The 22,376-nt window shown below is 37.5% G+C and overlaps 1 protein-coding gene across 5 annotated transcripts in view; it reads right to left on the bottom strand.

Moving 5' to 3' along the window:
- The window catches only part of MYB (MYB proto-oncogene, transcription factor), a 35,860-nt gene that overhangs the window by 8,177 nt on the left and 5,307 nt on the right, over positions 1 to 22,376 (bottom strand). The window contains exons 3-14 of one of the 5 annotated variants that reach the window (XM_007452974.1): positions 20,574 to 20,645; positions 18,985 to 19,077; positions 18,518 to 18,738; positions 16,572 to 16,806; positions 15,000 to 15,080; positions 14,464 to 14,559; positions 12,886 to 13,140; positions 9,980 to 10,122; positions 8,652 to 8,766; positions 8,434 to 8,559; positions 7,212 to 7,322; positions 4,686 to 4,793 (exon numbers count right to left, since the gene is read on the bottom strand). In XM_007452974.1, the coding sequence (XP_007453036.1) occupies positions 4,686 to 4,793; positions 7,212 to 7,322; positions 8,434 to 8,559; positions 8,652 to 8,766; positions 9,980 to 10,122; positions 12,886 to 13,140; positions 14,464 to 14,559; positions 15,000 to 15,080; positions 16,572 to 16,806; positions 18,518 to 18,738; positions 18,985 to 19,077; positions 20,574 to 20,645 (1,656 nt within the window). Of the gene's footprint in view, positions 1 to 4,685; positions 4,794 to 7,211; positions 7,323 to 8,433; positions 8,560 to 8,651; positions 8,767 to 9,979; positions 10,123 to 12,885; positions 13,141 to 14,454; positions 14,560 to 14,999; positions 15,081 to 16,571; positions 16,807 to 18,517; positions 18,739 to 18,984; positions 19,078 to 20,573; positions 20,646 to 22,376 lie in introns of all 5 variants that reach the window. The other 4 variants (XM_007452973.1, XM_007452975.1, XM_007452977.1 and 1 more) reach the window with 4 other exon arrangements.

Raw genomic sequence — 22,376 nt, forward strand, 5'->3', positions numbered from 1 at the left:
CAGAGGGGGGTACGACCCTGGGCCCAGTGCATCGGCAGGCGGACTCTCCACCCCACTGCGCCCAGGGAAGCCCTGTGCTTCCATTTTGAAAGTAATATTATATCCATTTGATCTTCATAGAAACCTTGTATGATAAGTGGAGGAAATACTATAGTCCCCAATTTAAAATGAGAGCATTTTCATCTGCAGAAGTTAATGAATTAAAAACATGCAGTTAGAAACTGGTGATGTCTCCAGGGAAGCCCTGTGCTTCCATTTTGAAAGTAATATTATATCCATTTGATCTTCATAGAAACCTTGTATGATAAGTGGAGGAAATACTATAGTCCCCAATTTAAAATGAGAGCATTTTCATCTGCAGAAGTTAATGAATTAAAAACATGCAGTTAGAAACTGGTGATGTCTAGACTAGAACCCAGGTGCCTGTTGCCTGCATGCTAGCTTATTACACTCCTTAGCAATGCCAATCATGCAAAAAGCAATCCAAAGCACATGGAACTGAAGAAGTGAGCTTCAACTGCTTGCAATAATATCCTAAGATTCTTTGATGCTGTGCAAATGTGTTTAAGTATTAATGGCTTGAGAAATTTACTTAAACTCACTGTTTTTAAAAAGTAAGGCTAGGACAAGCCAAGTCAGGAAATTAAAATTTAAGGCTGTCATTCTGTGGTTACAAAAAAGAGGAAAGTGAGTGAGTAAAAAGCATATGAACATATCTTTTACATTTGGGTTTTAAACAGGAATAAAAGGAAATTATAATTTAAGAGAAAAATACAGAAGTTCAGAGGCTTATAACTTAAGTACAGTTTCAGATCTACCAATGAAAATGTCTACCTTAGGAAATGTTTATTGGCATAATGTATTTACTTCAAAATGTAAAGCAAATTGAAAGCACATTGAGAAAAACAGGCAGTTCTTTTCTCCTTGCTGAGGGAGCTGTGTGTGTGTGTATGTGTGTGTGTCTGCCTTGGGCTCTGTCAGGGTAACTTTCGAACAGCAGAATCCAGTAGTGTTCCACAGTGAATCTGCCTTTCCTGCTCCAAACTGCAAGATTTCTAGGCTGAATGTCTATTTCCTCATTTGTGTATAAGCTTCTAGACTCCATTCTCTACTACCATACAGTGTGAGGAAAACAGCACAATGGTCCGAAAATCTCACATATTCTGAGCTATATGAAAGACACAAATATCAAAAATGTCTCAGAACATTTTTATTATAAGAGTCCCTGTTTGTTTTTACAATTAGAGTTAAGGCAACTAAAAAAAAAGAAGAAATCCAACTATTATACTATTATGCAGCTGCTACAAATTCCTTTTAAAAAAAGATCAAGCATAAATAATTTCAAAACCAAATATAACATTGTGCATAATGGTTTATAATAGCCTCTAAACATTATAGCTTATGGACTAGGGGTTATATGGAAAGCTCTGAGTTATTAAAATTCTTTGCTTCTCAATGACAACCCACCTAAAAAATGGGCATACTTAGCACCCTGAGTTTGGTCTCTACATACCATTTCCCACTAAAAGGATCACAGCACCTTAGGGAAATGGCTGGTTCGAAGAAGAGAGGAAGGAAATGTAACTATTACACGTATTCATGTATAAGCACATGTATTTATATGTGCATTAGAGGCTGAACTATAAAGCCCCACTATTTGGGCCCTCAAAACAATAACTACTCTGTCTAAAGTGTTACAGCTATAATTAAGCCAAGGATCATTACCACTGAAATGACAGAGCACAGAATTGCACAGTTAGTGTAGTCTTCAATAAACTTTTCTTGTACCTAAGTAAATTTATTTAGTCAACTAGATGGATAGACAATCAACTGTACTATACAAATGACATTTTACATTTTAGAAGTATTAGAAATTTAAAATATTTTAGGAGTCATATTTAGTTGTTTTAATTAAATGCACTCTAACAAAAATGTCTAGATTGTTTGGTTAAAATCCCATTTAACATTTGATTTATTATAAGTACAAATGACAAAATTTCTAGGTTATATAAAGTACTCAAGTTGAATAGCCAGATCATTTAACAAATGCACAATATGTTCAACAATACTGTTCATGAGAAATCTGCCTAATTAGGTCAAATTGAATTATCAATAGATGTGATAAAGCATAATGGTTTTAATAAAAAATTACCAAATTACTTAAAATTACCTACATAAATATTGTTGAGTCAGGGTTATATGAAATATAGGCAATATATGCTTAAATATTTAGAATCACCTGACACGTTTTCTGATATTTATCACAGAAGTTTGAAACATTTTAGAAATCACATATTTCTATGGTACGAGAAGCTATGGTTCCATGACACAAAATGAAGGAGATACGTGGTGTGTGCCATTCACTCATTCATTCTTAAAATGAATTAGTTATCTATTATAGCAGGTTATTAAAATATATTTGAGCGGTGTAAGTCACTAAAACCATATAATGTAGATAGAAGCATTGACTCCAAAATCAACCGACAAATGTTACCTTCACCATGTGATGTACGTAGGTGGCTTAATCTCAATATACAATATCAGAATCTGTAGAGTGCCACATATGACTCACCGATATACTGACTAATAAAAACAGAGCTACCAGACTTCCCTGGTGGTGCAGTGGTTAAGAATCTGCCTGCCAATGCAGGGGACACGGGTTCAAGCCCTGGTCTGGGAAGATCCCACATTCTGTGGAGCAACTAGGTCCTTGCGCCACAACTACTGAGCTTGTGCTCTAGGGCCCGCGAGCCACAACAATTGAGCCTGCATGCCACAACTACTGAAGCCCGCAGGCCTAGAGCCCATGCTCCACAACAAGAGAAGCCACCACAATGAGAAGCCTGTGCACCGCAGTGAAGAGTAGCCCCCACTCGCTGCAACTAGAGAAAGCCCGCGTGCAGCAACGAAGACCCAGTGCAGCCAAAAATAAATTAATTAAATAAATTTAAAAAAAAATAGAGCTACTACTTAATACTGAGTTTCAAAGATAAGTAATATTTCCATCAAATAAAATATAAATATGCTGATAATAAAGTTCCATACTGATTATTTTTTAATTAGTGTCATTAAAATCTTCAAGGTAAAAATTAGACAACCTATTTTTTAGAAATCTGACACTCTTGCCAAATTTTATGTAATATATATATTTTATATCTGTACTGTGTTTGGCTGGATATATTTTATTTATATCTGCATAAAAGTTTAGATTTAGGTTTTGCTAAACACTATTTGGTTAGGCCAAAAGCTTTAGGATTTAGTTTTAGAGAAAGAACTAGGGGTTTTCAACCTACATAATGATAACTGTCCCTAAATATATATATATATGTGGCACTTTGCCACATAGAATGCACTTTTTTTATACTATTATAAATATCGGTCAGATCCTAGCATAGGTTACAAAATACACATAAAACTCAACCTACTTTAATTAATGCACTAATAGCACTAGTCAAATTCTCTGCTCTGGTTAGAATCCTTCTAATCCCCTTTCTTTGTCCCCCGTATGTCCCCCTTCTGTTCTTTTCCTCATCTTCCAGTGCTTTGCCATATTCTGAGTCTTCTTCACATGGCTGCCCAAGCCTGATTGACTCGGGAAGGACTCCAGATTCCCCGCAAGGACAGACTTTCCCTAGTCCACACTCCAGTCAACAGTCACCTTTCATCAAAGCAGTTGGATCAGACAGAAGCCACAAGGAGAGCAACCTGATGGAATTAAGACACAGTGTGCCTACAGCCCTTCCAGCTGTGTTTGTATTTCTTAAAAATAATGCTAAATATCACAAATGCTTTAAAGGGGGTAGTCTTAAGAGTCTCACAATTTGGAGAGAGAAGGCCTACTGCAGTGATGGGAAAGCCCTTCCAGGAACAGGACACTCTATCAAATCACACTGCCTAAAACAGTGCCTTTCCCTCACAGGACAACTGTGACTTTCCACTTCCTAATCCAGGTTCTCTGCGTGCTGCAGGGGCTATGACTTTTCCCTCAGTGTAGCACAGGAGGATGGAGGGGAGGGCTCAGGAGGTGGCTGGGTATTGGGCTATTGAATGTTGGGAAATGCTTTAAATAATTTAAGGGAACAAATTTACATTCTTATTTACATTTGGCTCGGGATTAATTTGGAATTTGTTGTATTTCATCAACATACACCTCCTTCAAAAAAGGGAAATCTCTTTTGATATTAAAACCCGGGAGCAGATGTTCAACTACAGATTAGCCACATAACACTGACAGTTGAGTTTGTCATTCTGATAGTCAAATATGTTGTAATTCTCTTCTAGCTGTCTAATTTCAAACTTCATTGAAAATCTAAACAGGGTCTGAGCTTTGATGGCTTAGTGAGGGAGCAGAAAACATAAAAAATTTTGAAATTAAATTAAACTATACCAATTTTTTATAAAACCTTTAAAAGTAGAAGAAGGAGGTATTGACATGTGTAATTAACAGTCTTAATCTCAGTCACAGTAAGAAATGTTTCACTTCATCAGGCTTTGGGAGCCTGCTCTAATAAAAAATTTCCAGTGAGTCTCATATGAGTGGCAACAAGGAATTTTAGGAGTTTTTTAGACATTGGGAGTTGTTTAAAAGCATCACTCCTCTATGTCTAAAATGTTTTTCTTTTTTTAAAAAAAAAATTTTTTTTAGTGAATGACTTTTAAGATACCAATGTTGGAATAATAATTACCTGCAAGGGACTCGCCAGGGACCTGTTTTTAGGTACTGTAAATGCTTTGAGAACATTGTCTTCATCTTCTGATACTGGTGTCATTAAAACGGAACTTGTAAGAATATTCTAAAGGGAAAGAACGGAACTTGTAAGAATATTCTAAAGTGAAAGAGAATAATTTGAAATTTAAATTAGGTTGGATAATAGGAGAGCCGACACAATTCTAACACTTTAGAGAGCAGATTAGTATGAGTTGACACACATTGGCAGGAAAAAAATGCAGGTATTTGCCAGAAATTCTCTTCCCAATGAGCTAAACTGAGAACTCAACTATGTACTAACCCTAATCCCACTGTGGCAAACATCACTAAAGCAAAAAGCTTCAGGGTCCCACACAGTTCTAGGCAATGAGGCAGGCACTCAAAATACATCTGCTAAATGGATTAATAAATTTGTGCTTTTAAAACTTTACTAAACTCTGGTGAGAGAACTGTTTATTTCATATATTGGTAAAGAAATATTTTTGACTTACAGATTAATGGCAGTATAGTATAATGGTGAAAAGTATGGAATTTAGAACTAGACTAAAGTTCTAACCCAGAACCGCCACTTATAAGCTATACAATCTTGAGTAAGTGACTAAGCCTCCCTATGCCTCAGTTTCTCCCCTGGTGTAATGGAAATGATAATGTTACCAACCTTGTGAGGATTAGATGAGTTAATGTATCTAAAGCTCTTAGACTATTAACTCACCACTTAGAACACATTGAATAAATATTAGCAATTGCTATTAGCTTTGATTTTTCATAAGAGGAAAGGGCAATCATTCACAAGTTACAAACTTTAAAATCGATGGTTAACCAAGGGCAAAACAAAACAAAACAAAACTACCAAGCCACAAAAAGACACAGAAGAAATTTAAGAGCATGTTACTAAGTGAAAGAAGCTAGCTGGAAAAAGCTACACACTGTATGATTCCAACTATATAATATTCCAGAAGGGGCAAAACTAGAGACAGTAAAAAGATTAGTGGTTGCCAGAAGTTGGAGGGATGAATAGTAGCAGAACACAGAGGACTTTTAGGGCACTGAAACTACTCTGCACGATACTATAATGGTGGATAAATGTCAGTACAAATTTGTCCAAATCCATGGAATGAATAACACCAAGAGTGAACCCTAACATAAATTCTGGGCTTAGGGTGATGATGTATCAATGTAGGCTCACTAGCTGTAACAAATATACCCCTCTGGTGGGGTGTGTTGATGATCGGGAGGCTGTGCATATGTGAGGCCAGGGGATATATGGGAAATCTCCGTACCTTTTGCTCAACTTTGCTGTTAACCTAAGACTGCTCTGAAAAATAGTCTATTAAAAAAAATGGTGGTAAGCAAAGCAATGCAATATTGGGTGCAATAAAGGGAATTTACTATAGACACTATGATTAGCACTATGCTAGATGCTACACAAAACCAAACAGGAGACAACTTAGCAAGGAGGAAATACAGGCATCCCCTGCTATTCAAAAGTTCACTTCACACCACTTTGCTTTTATGAAAGTCCTACCTTAGTACCTAATATTTTCGCTAACTGTTAACCAAAAGAAATCTGAAGAGAATTTTTGCTTTTCTTTTGCAGCCAACTGTTACAGAGGCAGCACACACTCTGAGCAGTTAGAGTGGCACCACCAAGCTCCTTCCCCAGGCACTACACTCGGCATCTCAGCATCAAGCCCCATAGTTTTGAACTGTGTGAGCATCTGTGCTTTATCTCAATTTCGTTATTTTTATCCACTTTTTATTGAAGTATAGTTGATTTAAAATATTGTATTAGTTTCAGGTTACACCATGGTGAGTTGATATTTTTATAGATTACACATCATACACAGTTATTAAAAAATACTATCTTACCTGTGCTACACATTACATCCCTGTGACATCTACTTTATAACTGGGAGTCCGTACCTCTTAATCCGGTTCACCTATTTCGTCCCCCTCCCCACCCCTCTCCCCTCTGGCAGCCACTAGTTTGTTCTCTGTATCTGTGAGTCTGCTTCTATTTGTTACATTTGTTTCTTTTTTTTTTTTTAATTTTATTTTTTGCACCTGTTAGCAAGATATGTCCGAAGGTAAACTGCTGCTTTGCTTTACGTCATTTTGGCCTACTAAAGGTATCGTAGGAATGCTCTACTTTCATATAGCAGGGGAAACCTATACTACATTTAGAAGACAAATAAGTAAATTAAAAGAAAATGTAAAACTTAATATTCTGTTTTCATGGGAATGTGTATATACATGCAGCAGATTTTTTAAGTGGCAAGGACTCAGATCATAAGAAAATAAACAAGTCTGCAGTGGAACACAGTCTATTTCCAACACAGGTAGAAAATCTCACTTTATATTCAACATTAATAATCATAAGAAAATAAGCATGTGAGAGAATATTTAGAAGTATGATGCACTAAATGCCCAAACCACAGTGGTCCCACATGCCATGCACAGAATTCTGTGAGCCACCAACATCTCATAACATGTCATAACTTACTGGCACATCTGCCACAGGCGATGCCTGTGTGAACAGCTGAGTGTTCAGACTCTCCCCTTCCCAGTGGTCTGAGCAGAAGAAGTTTCCTGCTTTATCAGTTGGAGATTCCACCTAAAAGCAAACAGGAAGTGCTTTGTTGTTTCTAGAGCTAGAACTTCCCATGAAACTGTTAAACTCAAGAGTAAACTTCTGTAAGATGAATAAGGTCTGGGGATCTAATGTATAATACGGTGACTGTAGTTGATAACACTGTATTGTATAACTGAAATTTGCTAAAAGAGTAGAACTTGAATGTTCTCACTGGAAAAAAAGGTAAATATGTGAGGAGATGGATGTGTAAATTAACTCAATGGGGGAGAATCCTTTCATAAGGTACACATATATCAAAACATCACATTGTACACTTTAAATACTTTATAATTTTATTTGTCAATTATATCTCAGTAAGCCTGAAGAAAAAGTAAATCTATGGCCAATCTCTCAACCACTTATCCTTATATGAAAATAAATTCAAGCGGCACTGTATCGAACCTGTTGGAAATGCTTCTTGACACCAATGTAAAACAGTTAGCTAGTGGGAAGGAACAGCACAGCACAGGGAGATCATCTCAGTGCTTTGAGATGACCTGGAGGGGTGGGTTAGGGAGTGTGGAAGGGAGGCTCAAGAGGGAGGGGATGTGGGGACATAGTATGCATATGGCTGATCCACTTTGCTGTACAACAGAAACTAACACAGTATTGTGAAGCAATTATACTCCAATAAAGATCTATTAAAAAAAAAACTACAGTGAGGTACAATGCCACACTCATTAGAATGAGTAAAATCAAAAAGACTTACCAAAAAAATAGATACTATTAATTTAATTAGTTTCCATTTTCCGTGATGTCCAAAAATTAAATATCTATGTATCAACCAGTCATCCATCCATCTATATATCAGTGATTTTAAAAAGTACAATACAAAACTGCTTCCTTCTCTTTCCTTTATACTCTCTCACATGTTTTCTGTTCAAACAGGAAGGAAATAGAAGTGGCTCGGCTTCCCAAATGCAAGATTGCATGCCTACAGCTTGGCAGTACCTCATAACTGCATCTTATATGAAAATCTTTTATGAAAAGTGGTACTGTTACACAGTGCCTCCCCACCTCCCCCAGACACATCAAGCTGCCCACAAGGGACAAAAACAGCAGGGTTGATCCTTCCAAAGAATCTTGTGTTTACCTCTTGTTTGATCTTCTTCAGTAAAGGTGGTCCATTTTCTTGAAACTCAGCAACAATTCCAGATTCATCAGATTCCTGTTTAATCACATCTTGTAGGTCTTCTACTAGATGAGATGGTGTCTGAGGCTGAAGGGATGATTGGGTACATTTGTATCAGAGGACAATTTCTGTCTGTGCTAATAATCCAACTAAACCCCAAGAACTTTGTGAGAACTTACTAGCATCTTCAGGGGACCATATTTAATTTCTTGAGCTGCGAGTGCATGTTTGAATGGTGTAGGAGTTCTCGGAGAGCTTTCTAGGATTGACCTTTTGATAGCTGGAGTTCTGAAACTTTAAAAGGAAAACAAGTTTTGGTTAAATATAGAAGAACATATGTCCCTTACATTTCTCTACCTATTAAATTGAATATTTTTCTACTGAATACAATAAACTCATTGATATGGAATAGGGTATGCTGATGAATCATATATGTATTGTTAGGGAAAAGATAATATGTATATCACATATTTCAAAATATCATACCCCAAAACTAAGAGCATTAAAATATTTCTCATCTTTCTTTAATCATTCCGAAAACACATGTAGTACCCCTAAGCCTTTATAATGACCATAAGTATTGTGAAGATCTGATGTCATTTAAAAATCTATTTTATCTATTCATTATCTCTTATCTACCCACAACAGAAAACATATGTTAACCTTTTAAAGTGTATTTTATATTGGAAACAATAAAATTGCTTTTTTAAAAGGTTTCTTATAATTCTTATTGATGTTCTCTCCCATTTCTTTGAATTGGTTAAGGCTTTATTGACTATAAATGACTACTTAATCACTCCTTGGCTTCTAATCATATAATTTTCCTGGGGATGGCAAAGGAGGTCCTATCTATAGATAAATTTCAAAAAGAAAAAATAAGATTAAAAAAATATGAACTAAGTAAAGAACCATACTCATTCTTAAGTTTATAATCAAAGAGGAAAGGAGGCTGAAAAAGCTTGTTTTTGGTGAAGAAGAAAAGGACTTATTGAACAAACAAAAACTGAATGGAAAAGTTATTTTTAAATTACCTTTGCATATACAGGAAATTTTTGTGTTTTTTTTTTGGCAGTACGCGGTCCTCTCACTGTCGTGGCCTCTCCCGTTGCAGAGCACAGGCTCCGGACGCGCAGGCTCAGCGGCCATGGCTCACGGGCCTAGCCGCTCCGCGGCACGTGGGATCTTCCCGGACCGGGACACGAACCCGTGTCCCCTGCATCGGCAGGCAGACTCCCAACCACCGCGCCACCAGGGAAGCCCATATATAGGAAATTTTGAAATGAACTACAAAAGGTAATTTAGTTTATTCTCCTACCTTCTACCTCTAGGTAGTTCTAACATGCCCAGGACAGACATATTCAATGTGGAGATACACATGACTATGTATATAAAAGTGGATCAGTAAAATTACATACATATAAATAGATCAGACATTTGGGGACTATATTCTATTAATTAAATATAAGTAAATAAAATAAATAATTTTCTTCTTGAAACAAGGACTTACACAGTATTTTCCTTTTGAGTTTTCACAGTCTGGTCTCTATGAAATGGTGTTGTAACAGTCAATTTGTGACCATTGAGAGGCGTGGAAGTTAAAGAAGGCATTTCCGAGTCTAAGTTTTCATGGTTATTGGAAGTGTTTAAGAACTAAATATGGGAAGAAAGAAAATATACTTAATTAAACAGTGATTCTTTACTCAGCCCAATTTAAAAATGACATGTTGTTAACAGGTAGGTATGTTTTACTGGCCCATTATATGAGATAACAATGATGTTAACAAGCACATAGTGTTTTATTTCAATTCAGCACCCAGGATTTGGAGTATGATTTCCTAGAAATAAAATCTAGAGTCAACGCTGAAAAACTTGCAAAATCCTAAGAAAACATTCTCAATGAGGACACTTGTCATTAAAGAGAATGAGAGGCACTTCTTATTAACATTAAAGGTGTTAAAGTGATTTTTTTGGAAAGTAATCATTTTTTCTTTCGTACTTTGTTTTTTCTCTTTAATGATCTACGAACCATTATTATATAAAGTTGACGTCATGTGGAAAATTCTTGAATAATTTAAGCTGTATCTCTCAGAACACTGATGTTCTGGGAAAGTAACAGGTGTTCTTCAAATGGTTCCAAGGTAAAACAAATTTGGGAAACACACATATTGTAATCTCCTCCTGGAAATTCACAATGCACAGCCGTATATTAAAAACTTTGAGAGGTCCTGCAGTAAAGAAACCATTTTAATTTTGTTTGATTCAGTGTTTCCCAAACTTATATACCTATATATTTAGATGTTTTTCTGGAACATCATTAAAGTCTTGTAGAACTAATATACTTCAGAACAGGGTTTGGAAAATACAAGCAAAAAAAGAAGACCTTTTTTTAGTGGACATATCATTTGCTCATACCTAAGTTGTTCTTAAAACAGACTCAACAGGCATAATTGGAAAAATGTTTTAAAGTGCCAAATTATCCTTTAGCTTCAATTATTTTCATAATTAAGGAACACAAGTCTTTGATAAAAATTATAATTTCCATGCCTTAAAAAAGCTGTACGAAATAAGAACTTTCATTGGCAAAAACTGCCAATAAAATATTATGGCACGACTCAGAAGAGCCAATGTTGAGAAATTGAAATTAAAACATACGTTATTTTTCTTAAGCATTTGTTCCTCATTTTCTCCCCAAACTTTTTCACTTAAAGATGGACTGGAACCTTTAAATTTTCTAGTTGCAGCTCAAATGTTATCTAAACATAATTTGGTTCCCTCCTCCCCTGGGTCAGTGAATCACATAACAATAAGTGAACAAAGAGGCAGAAAATCTGTTAAAGTTTTTAAAGGGATGGGAGAAGAGGAAGAAATAGAAATGTTAAACTCTAGTGTTGAAGGAAATAAAAGCACATCCCCGGCAACTAACTCTCTTTAGAATCACCAAAAAGTCAGAGAGAGAATTATGACAAAATCATCAGTCAGTCTACAGAGAGCCTACACTCTGGGAGGCGGTATGACTTAGCAACAGCCAGAGGCAACAACGGAATGAAATCAGTGAAGACAACAGTAATGAGTCATTTGTTCCAAAGGATTAGTTTCTAGATTATTAAGGGTCAGGTGTCTGTTGAAAATTAGTAACAGCTGTGCAGAAATTGTGCTCTACCTGCGAGGGGGAGAAAGGTAGGCTTTTGACAAGGGAACGCTTGGGAGTTGAACTGCTGACGTCAGCAAATATCAAGGAACTAGGGTGTCCAGTGGCTATGGGGCTGGTCTGGCCCCGCTTTTTTCAAAGGATGACCCGTGGAATTGTGCTGGGCCTCGCAGGAGGGAAGGGCTTGGGCGGGTCAAGTGAACGCGTTTGTTTGCCCTCTTGCTAGGCTCTCCTGCTGGCCTATTCACATTGCCCTCTCTTTGCTGAAGCTGGAGGGCTTTGCCTGCATGGTGTTGGCTAGGTGAAAAAGCTGCTTCTTCAAAGAATTCAAAACTGCTGAGATCACCCCACGATGAAGGATCCTGAAACAATGTGGGAGGCGCAGAACTTTGAGACAGTGTGTGCATGATGTATGCCATCACCTGAAACACAGCACTGAGAAAGAGATGCTGAATGCAAAGAAAACACCTGGCCCGCTTGCTTGACCTCCTGAGAAACAGCTTCGGGATGAACAGTTGTTCTGGTACACTGCATGGTGCGTCTCCCATGCTGCCTCAAGGCTGGCCCTACCCTGGTGCTGCAGGGACCTCCTGGCACTCTATCATTTGCATGCAGTTCAAAGCAAAAAGAAGACCTTTTTGATAGCACATTTTGGCAATGTTCATCCTCTGATGGGGGATGCAGTAAATGCTTTTTAACCAACTGGGAAACAAAGGAAATGAACTGAGTGTCTGCTTTTGTGATACTGAATTCAAGTTCGTTTCACCAGAGATGGTTTGTCTCAGTGAATCAGTTGGGACTGGTAATCAATGTTTTGTGGAGAAAGCCATGCGCCAACAAATGAACATATTACCACTTCAAATATATTGAAAGATGGCTTTAAGCTCCGAGTGAACATAATTCTTAATGTGCTATCCAAAAGCAAAGCACAATTTTTGGGAAACACAAAGGAGTAAGCAAAGTACAAAAAATCAAGTTTAAAATAATCCAAATATCATTCCTATTACCCAAGCTCTACTTATAGGTCATTAACTTTACTATTTTTAAAAATATGCATTTTGAAGGAAATATGTGAAAAGCTACCTTTTTATCTGGGTAGCCTAAGAAATCAGATATTGAAAAAATAAATACACAGAAACTAAAGTCATACGTTTACGTTAACATATGCTAGTAACATGATATTCGCCATAGAAAATGGCAACAATTTGAGGAGTTTCCTAATCCCCCTTCCAAAAACATTAACTTGCCTTAAAAATTCTACTTACAGAATCTATAAATTGAAGTGTTTCTGCAAATTCTAAGAGGTTCTTAACATTGTCCAAAATGGTGCCTTGGTGGACGATCATGCACCTGGCTGGAGAGGCGCTTTCTTCAGGTAGGGAACCAGGATCCACCGGCAGAGATGGAGTGGAGTGGTGGTCTTCCAAACAGGAAACAGGTGCACTGTCTCCATGAGGTCTGGTGTGGTCGGCAATGGTGGTGCTGTGCCACCCAGGGTAGCTGCATGTGTGGTTCTGTGTCTAAGGAGGGGGTGGGGGAATAAAGAAAAAGCGGGGAGGAAAAAGGGAGAAGGAACTTAGCAATGAAGTTGCACAAGGTATCAGATGCTGTTAGAGGAAAGATAAAAGTTGTTGCATCATCCAAAACTTGCGCCTATGAGACAGTTGTCAAGATGTTTCCTTCTATCAATGCAAGACCCTGCTTTTTAATAATGGTATAGCCTGTCATCTATAGGATTACCTTCACTGTCATCATTTTGTTAAAACTGCAAATAGAGGGATTATGTTACAAAGTACAACTCTCACATGGAATGTCTTAAAAATCTACTTTGACATAATTTCCAATAGGATCATAAATGTTTGCTGCAAATTAAGAAGTGGGCTATTCTCATTCTAACCTACAAAAAGGCTGGAGGATTCAAGAGTTAGAGTTGCTTTTATTTGCATATATTCTTGTGGCTTCTACTCCTTTTTTAATGCTACAGATTGCACTGATGCAGTGAAGGGCTGCCAAATCAACGTGGTTAGGAAAGCAGAAGAGCAAATTAACAGAAGTCTCCTTTCAGCATGACCATGCAACAGGAGAAATTGCAAAACATTAACTAAAGTTAAAAAGTGGTCGAACTATCATATGCACATAATCATTTTATTATTTAACAAAAAAGAAATCTACTCCTCAGAATACCTACTGGGTATCACATCTTTTATTCTCTTTGTTGGTTAATTACATACGTTACAAAGTGCAAGCTGCTTTCCCAGTTTGCTGCCCAATCACTAGAAAAGATGTCAAAATTCAGTAATGGTCCACACAGCTTTTGTGTGTGCAAACAAAAGAGATTCATTTATGTTGCTTATGGAGAGATTTAATATATATCTTTTTTACATGTATATACTGGACATACATCAAATCGTGTTTGAAATTATAAAGTATGAAAATCTAGCTTAAAAGAATAGAAAAAGAAAAAATCGAATGAATAGGCACCCGACAGATACACAGATTTGTTAAAAAAAAAAAAATTGCAAATTTTCATTTTTTTCTCTGCTAGTCTTTGAATTGATTACAGTCCTTCTGAAGAAAAAAAAAAATCAAGAATGAGAATCACAAACGGATATTGAGTTTCTATGGCAACACAAAAGGACTACTTCCAACTTAGTCAACACACATCGTGATACCAACTGCATTTTATTACAAGCAACCTCTAGTGTTTAAACATTGTTAGTGGATATACAGAGTCTTGATTAGTGTGATATTTAGAAGATAAGGGAAAAGATACAGAAGAGCGCTGGGGTCAAGCGTTATCCCCCGCCCAGATCAAATAGGCAGTGACATCTTACTGGGAGTGCCTGCTGTCCTTTGAGTTCATTCTCAGTCGACATTAGAAGCAACTCTAGCTCCTTTATTCGCTTTTCTTTCTCAGGGTCTTCATCGTTATAGTGTCTCTGAAATTAAAAGTTAAGGGAGAAAAAAAGACAAAGATCTGGTGGGAAAGTGAAAATACAACGATCGTGGCCCAAGGTTCACGAGGGACCACACAGAACCCAAAGAGCCCTGGCGTGGAACAAACGCCAACGGAATCTGGCCACTGTAGAAATCTCTGAAAGTTATCCCAGACATAAGGGAGGGATGTGAAACCTGAGGCTAGAAGAGGTGCTGATGGAGGGATTGTTTCAACTTCTAACATCAGAGAACCTGAGAATTCTGGCACTAATTCACTCCGGAAGTGTAGCTTGCTGGCCAGAACTCTGCCCACCTCCCCACAGCCCCCTCTTCTTTTAACTTCAGTGGATCAGGTGCAAATAATCGTTTGGATGAAAGAAACAGAACTGTGCCTTGAGTAGCTAATGAGTTTCTTCACGAAATGATCTTAAAATGCGCTTACCTGAATGGCTGCAGCAGCTGGCTGAGGGACATTGACGATATTTACATGTAACGCTACAGGATATGGGACGTGACTGGAGACCTACATCAAAAAGGCAAAACATATATACACTAATATGTATAAAATAGATAACTAATGAGAGCCTGCTGTATAAAAAAATAAATAAAATTTAATTAAAAAAAGGCAAAACAAACAAAGGCTGAGTCATTCATGGTTACACGTGCTTCAGGGGACTTGTTGGCTTCCTGAAGTTTTGCTCTAGGACTAAGGAAAACAAACAAACAAACACTTTTCTGATAAAATTCACAAAACAAAATAAATAAATAAAACCCAACTCCAATTTGAAATTTTAGCCACGCCTTTAATAATTGTTGAAGAGCGAAAGCAACAGAGCGAAAGAAATTTAAGGTGCTCATCGATCCTGATAGGAAGTATTCCTTAGAGTAAAACAGAAAGAAAAATATAATCTAAAATACATTCACGAGTGTATGAAAGAAGTTTTGATGGTAAAAACGGATGGCACTAGCTGTTTATAAATAAAAATATTTTTCTGTGAATTATTATGAGCTTTAGGAAAGAGTATAGCACCTCTTGGGCTTCCCTGGTGGCGCAGTGGTTGAGAGTCCGCCTGCCGATGCAGGGGACACGGGTTCGTGCCCCGGTCCGGGAAGATCCCACATGGCGCGGAGCGGCTGGGCCCGTGAGCCATGGCCGTTGAGCCTGCGCGTCCGGAGCCTGTGCTCCGCAACGGGAGAGGCCACAATTAAGATAGTTCCTGAGAACAATCAGGAAGGTCTGTAGTCAAATATATGGAACAGAGAAGAGTAAAAACTACTACTATGTTTTGCATAGAATTTGCTTATGAGCTCTGAATTCTTGGATAAGTTTCACCATTTATTATTGTTGATTTTAAGATTCAAGTTTCTTGATTTTTTTCTCTTTATTCTTCTTTTCCCACCCATTTTGAAGATTTTTGTCCATAAATATAAATATCAAGAAATGAAGAAAGAATCACACCGATTCAAAGGAAGACAAAAGATGTCAGATGTCAGTCACAAAACTGCTCCTGATTCACAGTAAGAAGGTATACACTTACTGAAAGAATAAATTAAAATACTTCAGCTAGATCACTACCAGAACTTACAATCATCTGTTAAATTTCAGTGTCAAACTATTTCCTCTTTAAATGTAATATTACATTCACTTTTCATTTGAGCAGAGAAAAGTATTAGATACAACTGCACCTCCATACCCCCATTCTTCAGCAGTACCTTATTAAGTAAATTTACATCTAAAAGCTAACTTCCCAAATTAGATTCGAAGCAGCAAGTTAGAATCAAACAACTTGGGTTTTAGTCTGTACTATCTCTACGAGCTGTGTAACCCTGGACAAATCACTAACATCCTCATTTCCGGATCCATATCAGGGATAACAACACCTACCCCTCTCGATTGATCGCGATCATGATCATGTTCATGAAAGCTGAGAAGTATGCACCTGCAAAGTATCATTATTACCTGGAGCTAAAATAACACCTCTCTCATGAAACTAAATTCTGAGGAATGGCTTACGTTTTGTGCTTCAGAAACGTGGTAATAGGAATAGTCATTGTTAACTGAGGGCTGGCCAGTTGGAGGGAGTTGAGCTGAAGGTAGAGCATGGGCAAAACCCATCAAATGGCTGTTCTTCTGAAAATTTGTGGCCACTGGTGGCTGGCTGGCTTTAGAAGACTCCTGCAGATAACCTTCCTGCTCGACCTTGCGACGCATGGTAGAATTCCAGTGGTTCTTGATAGCATTATCAGTTCTGCACAGAAATATATCACATACACATTTTACAAACAAAAATTTCAATTCAGATTACAGTTAATTGACAGAAAACTGTTTCTAACAGAGACCCTTTCTTTTGGTCCACTACGAGTGTTTTTTTCCTTTTAATCGTTTCTGTCTTCTCTACCTCCTAAAAATCATGCTTCCACTATCACCTAATTAAAAATTGATAGGTTTCTCTAAATTACATAATATGGAACTTATATAGTTTTCTATAAATGCTGAAATCTTTTAGCCATTTTGTTTCCTTGTTAAGAATATTTCCAATACAACACCCTTCATGTTTATTCTGATTGTGATACAAGACTCTAATACAACTTAAAGTTCTGGCTGTTCTAGAAAATTACTCCTCTGAGTGTGGCTTAGCAGGGCCTACACATCACAACAGGCACTCGGTAAAGTTTGGTGAGCAATAATGACGTTGCTGCCGTCTCAGCGTCTACTCTTTATCTAGAATAGCACTAGCCAGAGATTCTGAGTAAAAAAAATTCCCACCTTTTGAAAACTACCTCAAATGGTTCCATAACCAGGCAAATGGAACCATAACCGGAGGCGAAAATGCAAAATGGGATCCAGAAGGGAAAGGGGCTAACTCCTCAATATATTTTCAAACTGCAAAGCATTTTTACTAAAGTTTTTCAATTCTCAGGAAAACAGTTTCTCAATTCAAAGAAACCGTTTTAAGCCTCCCTTTTACTATTTCGATGGGGGTGGGGGAATGTATGCTAAAGAAAGAGGAAGTTCAATTGCCCCTTAAATTTTTGGAAGAATCAACAGCACATCCTTTCAGACCATATGGGAGAAAAGGCCTCCTTTTCTCAACCTCTTGAATTCTCTAAGCTTATACTGAACCAGGAGGGAGGAAATGTTTCAGAACATCACAAGAGAACACTGCATAGACCATGAGAGCCATAGCCTTCTTTGAAATGACCCTTTCTCCACTTTGGGGTTATGAAGCTCAAGAATAGAAATATTTAAGATATTTCCTATCTTACAATATTTTAATGTAAGATTTATAATTAGTATCTTCCAAACTAAATGACATCCGTTATAAGCTGTTTAAATGGGGAAAGTGGGACAAAAATGAGCTTCCATAGATATCCCTCATAATGAGGTCATTTTCGTGCTTTGTTCATTAAAAAGAAAGCTTAACAACGACATTATTTAAAAACCTGGAAGCAGTATGATAATTCTAGAAATACAATCTTTCTTTATTCAAAAGAAAAAATTAGGCCAAGTGGTATAATGAAATGAACATGGTATCAGGAAAATGGTAGCCAAATTCCTTCTGGTCACTTAACCAGCTGTGTGAACTCAGACCAAAGACAAACTGTCTACCCTTGGTTTGCTTCTATGTGTTTAGAGTTTCGTAGTTTACAAAGTGCTCTGACATTTGTTTTACTTGATACTAGCATTGGGACTACGAAGTAGGTTATACCCCGTTTTGCAAATGGGGCAACTGAGGCTGAGGAAAGTTGGCCCAAGCTCACTGTTGGGTGGATTCTGGAAGTCCTCAACCAGGTAAACTCTAAGATCTCTTCCAGTTGTAAAAGCTATGGATCTAGTTTATCTCGTGAAACATTTACCATCGATAAAATGTAATTCACTCACCATACATTTTAAAGCAGAATGTTCAATACCCACTCCCTCATTCTTCCCATTCAATATATTTTTTGACATATTATTACCGTCCAGGCAGTAGCTTTGCGATTTCTGCCCATCTGTTCCCCAGTCTCTTGTGTGCCTGGTAAATAATTCTGTCTTCCTCTTCTGTCCAGGAGGTTTTCTTAACTTCTGGATTCAAGTGGTTATGCCACCTCTCCCTACATTGTTTTCCAATTCTCCCCTTTAAGTGCTTGGCAATAACAGACCAACGTTTCGGACCGTATTTCTGTACAAGCTCTATCACCTTCAGATAAACACACAAAAATAACCTATGTTTTAATGTTATGTAATGAGTCAGTGTAATCATTCTTCATGTTACAAGATCTTTAGAAAATTTCTAAAAATCCTCTTTCATTCATGGGAAATATGGGAATGGAGTCCTCTGCTTCCTGTTTGCACACTTTACCTGTTTCTTCAAGTTGGGAAACAGTCAACAATGTTGGGGAATATTCATAATTGTGATTCACACACCAACGGAGAAAGAACTTACTCTCTGATCTTCTTCTTTGGTCCAAGGACCCTTGATAAGCTCAGGGTTTAGTACTTTCTGCCATCGGTGCTGGCACTGCACATCTGTTCGATTCTAGGCAAATAAGATAAAGTGTGCACTGTCATACAGATACGATGTGATAAACACATGAAGACTGTTGTAATATAAATCACACATGGACAATATGCGGTGAAAACATTCAAGAACATAGTTTAGGGCATATTTGGAGAGCCCATTACCTACAGCTAAAGAACATACAAAGAATATATCAAAGTTGCATCTAAAATTAGAAGCTCTGCATCCTGAGGGAAATAGTCCTGCCATGTGAACTAAAGGATCATCGTACTGCATACCTGGTTGTCAATTTAACTTAATCTTAACCTCAGTGTACTGCATTTGGAAGTACCCACATGGATTAGGACTTCTTAGAGATTCCATATTGATGTTGGACTTCTATGGAAACCCACTCTAAATGACTCAAGTTTGATTCCCATTCAAACTAAGAGATGTGCTTCAATTTAGGACCACAAGTGTTAATATTGCAGAAAGAACAAAGCTGAATAAAGATAGGCCCTGTTTTATAAGAGTTTATAGTCTTGTAAGAAGTAAAAGACAAATATATAATTAACTAATAGAGGGCAGAATTTGATTCATATGCAAGAAGAGACCAAAGTAAAATGATATTGGGGTGGAAAAAGGAGCATCTTCTGAGGAGGAGAAATTATGTTTCCTTAGAAGGATTACAGAAAAGCTCTTGGCATGGACTTTGAAGGATGGCTAGAACATTTTAGGAGGTGGCCTCACCAGGGACAAGAGCCCTCAGGAGGGAAAGCAGAAACGAATTCAACCAAACCTGCTTACACAGGGGAAGTAGGAAACAGAGCTGGGGCTGTAAGTTGAGGCGTATGGGAAGGCCCTCATGTGCCAGGCAGTTTACCTGATGTGTGAGACTCGAAGTTACTGTTGCTAGTTTTGAAAAGTAAAGTGCAGTACAGCTGCATTTTATGAAGCTCCATCTGTCAGTGGTGTCTGGAATGTATGGGAAAGTGGAAAGCTACAAGTAGGAAAGCCAGTCATGAAGGCAATGCAATCGGCCAGAGAAGACAGAGAAAAAGGGGCCGAACATACGGAACAGTGAGAAGAATAAACAAAGCAATCCTTGCTTGGTTGTAGGGGATGGGGGAGTATGATAAGTCTAAAAGAACGCCAAAGTTTTAAACCAGGGTACCAAAATTATGGCCATTGAAAAAATAGGAAATTTAAAAGAAGCTGACTTGGGGGAAGTACCGTGAGTTTAGTCATCTGCCATACAACCAATCATCAAAATGCTAATTTATATTATCCTAAAAAATTAAAAGATAAAATAAGAAGCAAATGTTTAAAATACATTGTAAAAATCCTTAAAAAATATATTTAGAAATTTTAATTATATGCATTACAATAGAAATATAAGTTACACATAAGGCATTTCTCCCTTACTTCTTATATACAAGCAAATATGTAATGTCTTAATATCACCTCCTACAATATCTTATTTAAATCTTTGGGAGAAGATTTCCTTTTACAGAAAGAAAAAATTACTAACTTACCGGGAGATAATTGGCAATTACTTTCCAGTCATCTGTTCCATTCTGTTCCACCAGCTTCTTTAGTTTTTCATCCTAAGACATTTAAAGGTAATCCTAGGATATCAGTCATTTACTGTACAACTCTATTCAAGTTAGAATTAAAGGGGAACCAATCCCCCACCAAAAAAAGTCTCTCAAAAATAACCAAATTCAACAAATATTAAGGTGATATACTAGTTTACAGCATAGATTTATTTAGAGTCAGACAGACCAGAGTTTGAATCTTAACTCAGCTACTGATTAGTTGTATAAACTTGGGTATATCATTTTGTTTTTCTGGACGTTAGTATTGTCATCTGTACAATGGAAATGATGATGTCAGCAGGGTTATTTGGGGATTATATGAGTTAATTACGCAAAACTTTAGCATAATGCCTGGCGCATTGAATGTTTAACATATGGTAACTTTTAAAATTTTACTTTGTGGGAAAAAAGTAATGAACTCCAGTGTTTGACTTAAGAGACATTGAACTATGGCAATAGATAGACTCTCAGTAAGAAATAGTTCAAGCTCTAGTCTAACATTTAGTAAGTTCAACCTTTTTCATATAAAAAAATGTAAGATCACTTTTCTTAATTACACTCAAAGCCATGTATGATGTAAGAAAATCATTTAGCTTTTGTATCAATGTGTTGACAATTCAAATGACACCAAACTTATTAGAACACAGAAGACGCTAAACGTCAGGGTGAAATCTTTCAGTTCACAAGTGTCTTTCTAAACATGTTCAAGCAAAAGAGAATCCTCATGTTTCTGCAAAGCTAACTTTCACACACAATGTGAGTCCTTGCTATGACACGGTCACAGCAATTAGGAAACCAGTGTTACAAACAGAACTTCTAAATCGCTGAGAATCACCCAAGTGCACAACTTCCATAGGTAAATTATGGATTTCCTATGGACCTCACTGGAAATCCCGTCTGCCTGTCAATGAGAGCTCTGGTTTCAGTGAAGGAGGACAGGATGAAACTGAACAAGAGTCAATACCATTTATTCTAACATGAAGTCTTCTACAATTGGTAGCAAAAATTTTTAAAGGACTTTGAAGAAAAAAGCAACTTTTCTCTTACATTAATAATTTTGCCTCCTAAGCATTTTTCCATTCCCATAGAGATCAAGATTTGATAAGCTAGCAGACAAAGAGAGGTGAGAAGGAGACACACCTCCATCCATTTTTGAATGCTTTCAGAACAGACATCCACATATATTTCTCTGTGTAATATTATATACCAAGAATGTTAAATGAACCCATTATAACAAGACAAGTTCTGTGAGTGTTTTGCTTTATTCTTTTGTTTTGTTTTTGGAAATAGCAATTCATTCATTTGTTCAGGGAACATCTGTTAATATCCCACTTTGTGGCAATCGATTCTGGGTTCAGGGGACACAAAAATGAATAGACGTTTAGCTCTGCCCTCGGCAGAGCTACAGTCTACTGGACAGGGCGGCATATACATTACAGCAACAATAAATAAGGACATGTATCCATTGGTTGGAGGACGAATCCAACCCGTCTGGGGAAGCCAAGGATGGCTTCACAGCAGAAGTGATGTCTTCACAAGTGATGAAGAAGTAGTAAGGGGCTTCCCTGGTGGCGCAGTGGTTGGGAGTCTGCCTGCCGATGCAGGGTTCGTGCCCCGGTCTGGGAAGATCCCACATGCCGCGGAGCGGCTGGGCCCGTGAGCCATGGCCGCTGAGCCTGCGCCTCTGGAGCCTGTGCTCCGCAACGGGAGAGGCCACAACAGTGAGAGGTCCGCGAACGC

The sequence above is a fragment of the Lipotes vexillifer genome, unplaced genomic scaffold, assembly GCF_000442215.2.
Source record: "Lipotes vexillifer unplaced genomic scaffold, Lipotes_vexillifer_v1.1 scaffold155, whole genome shotgun sequence".
NCBI lineage: Eukaryota > Metazoa > Chordata > Mammalia > Artiodactyla > Lipotidae > Lipotes > Lipotes vexillifer.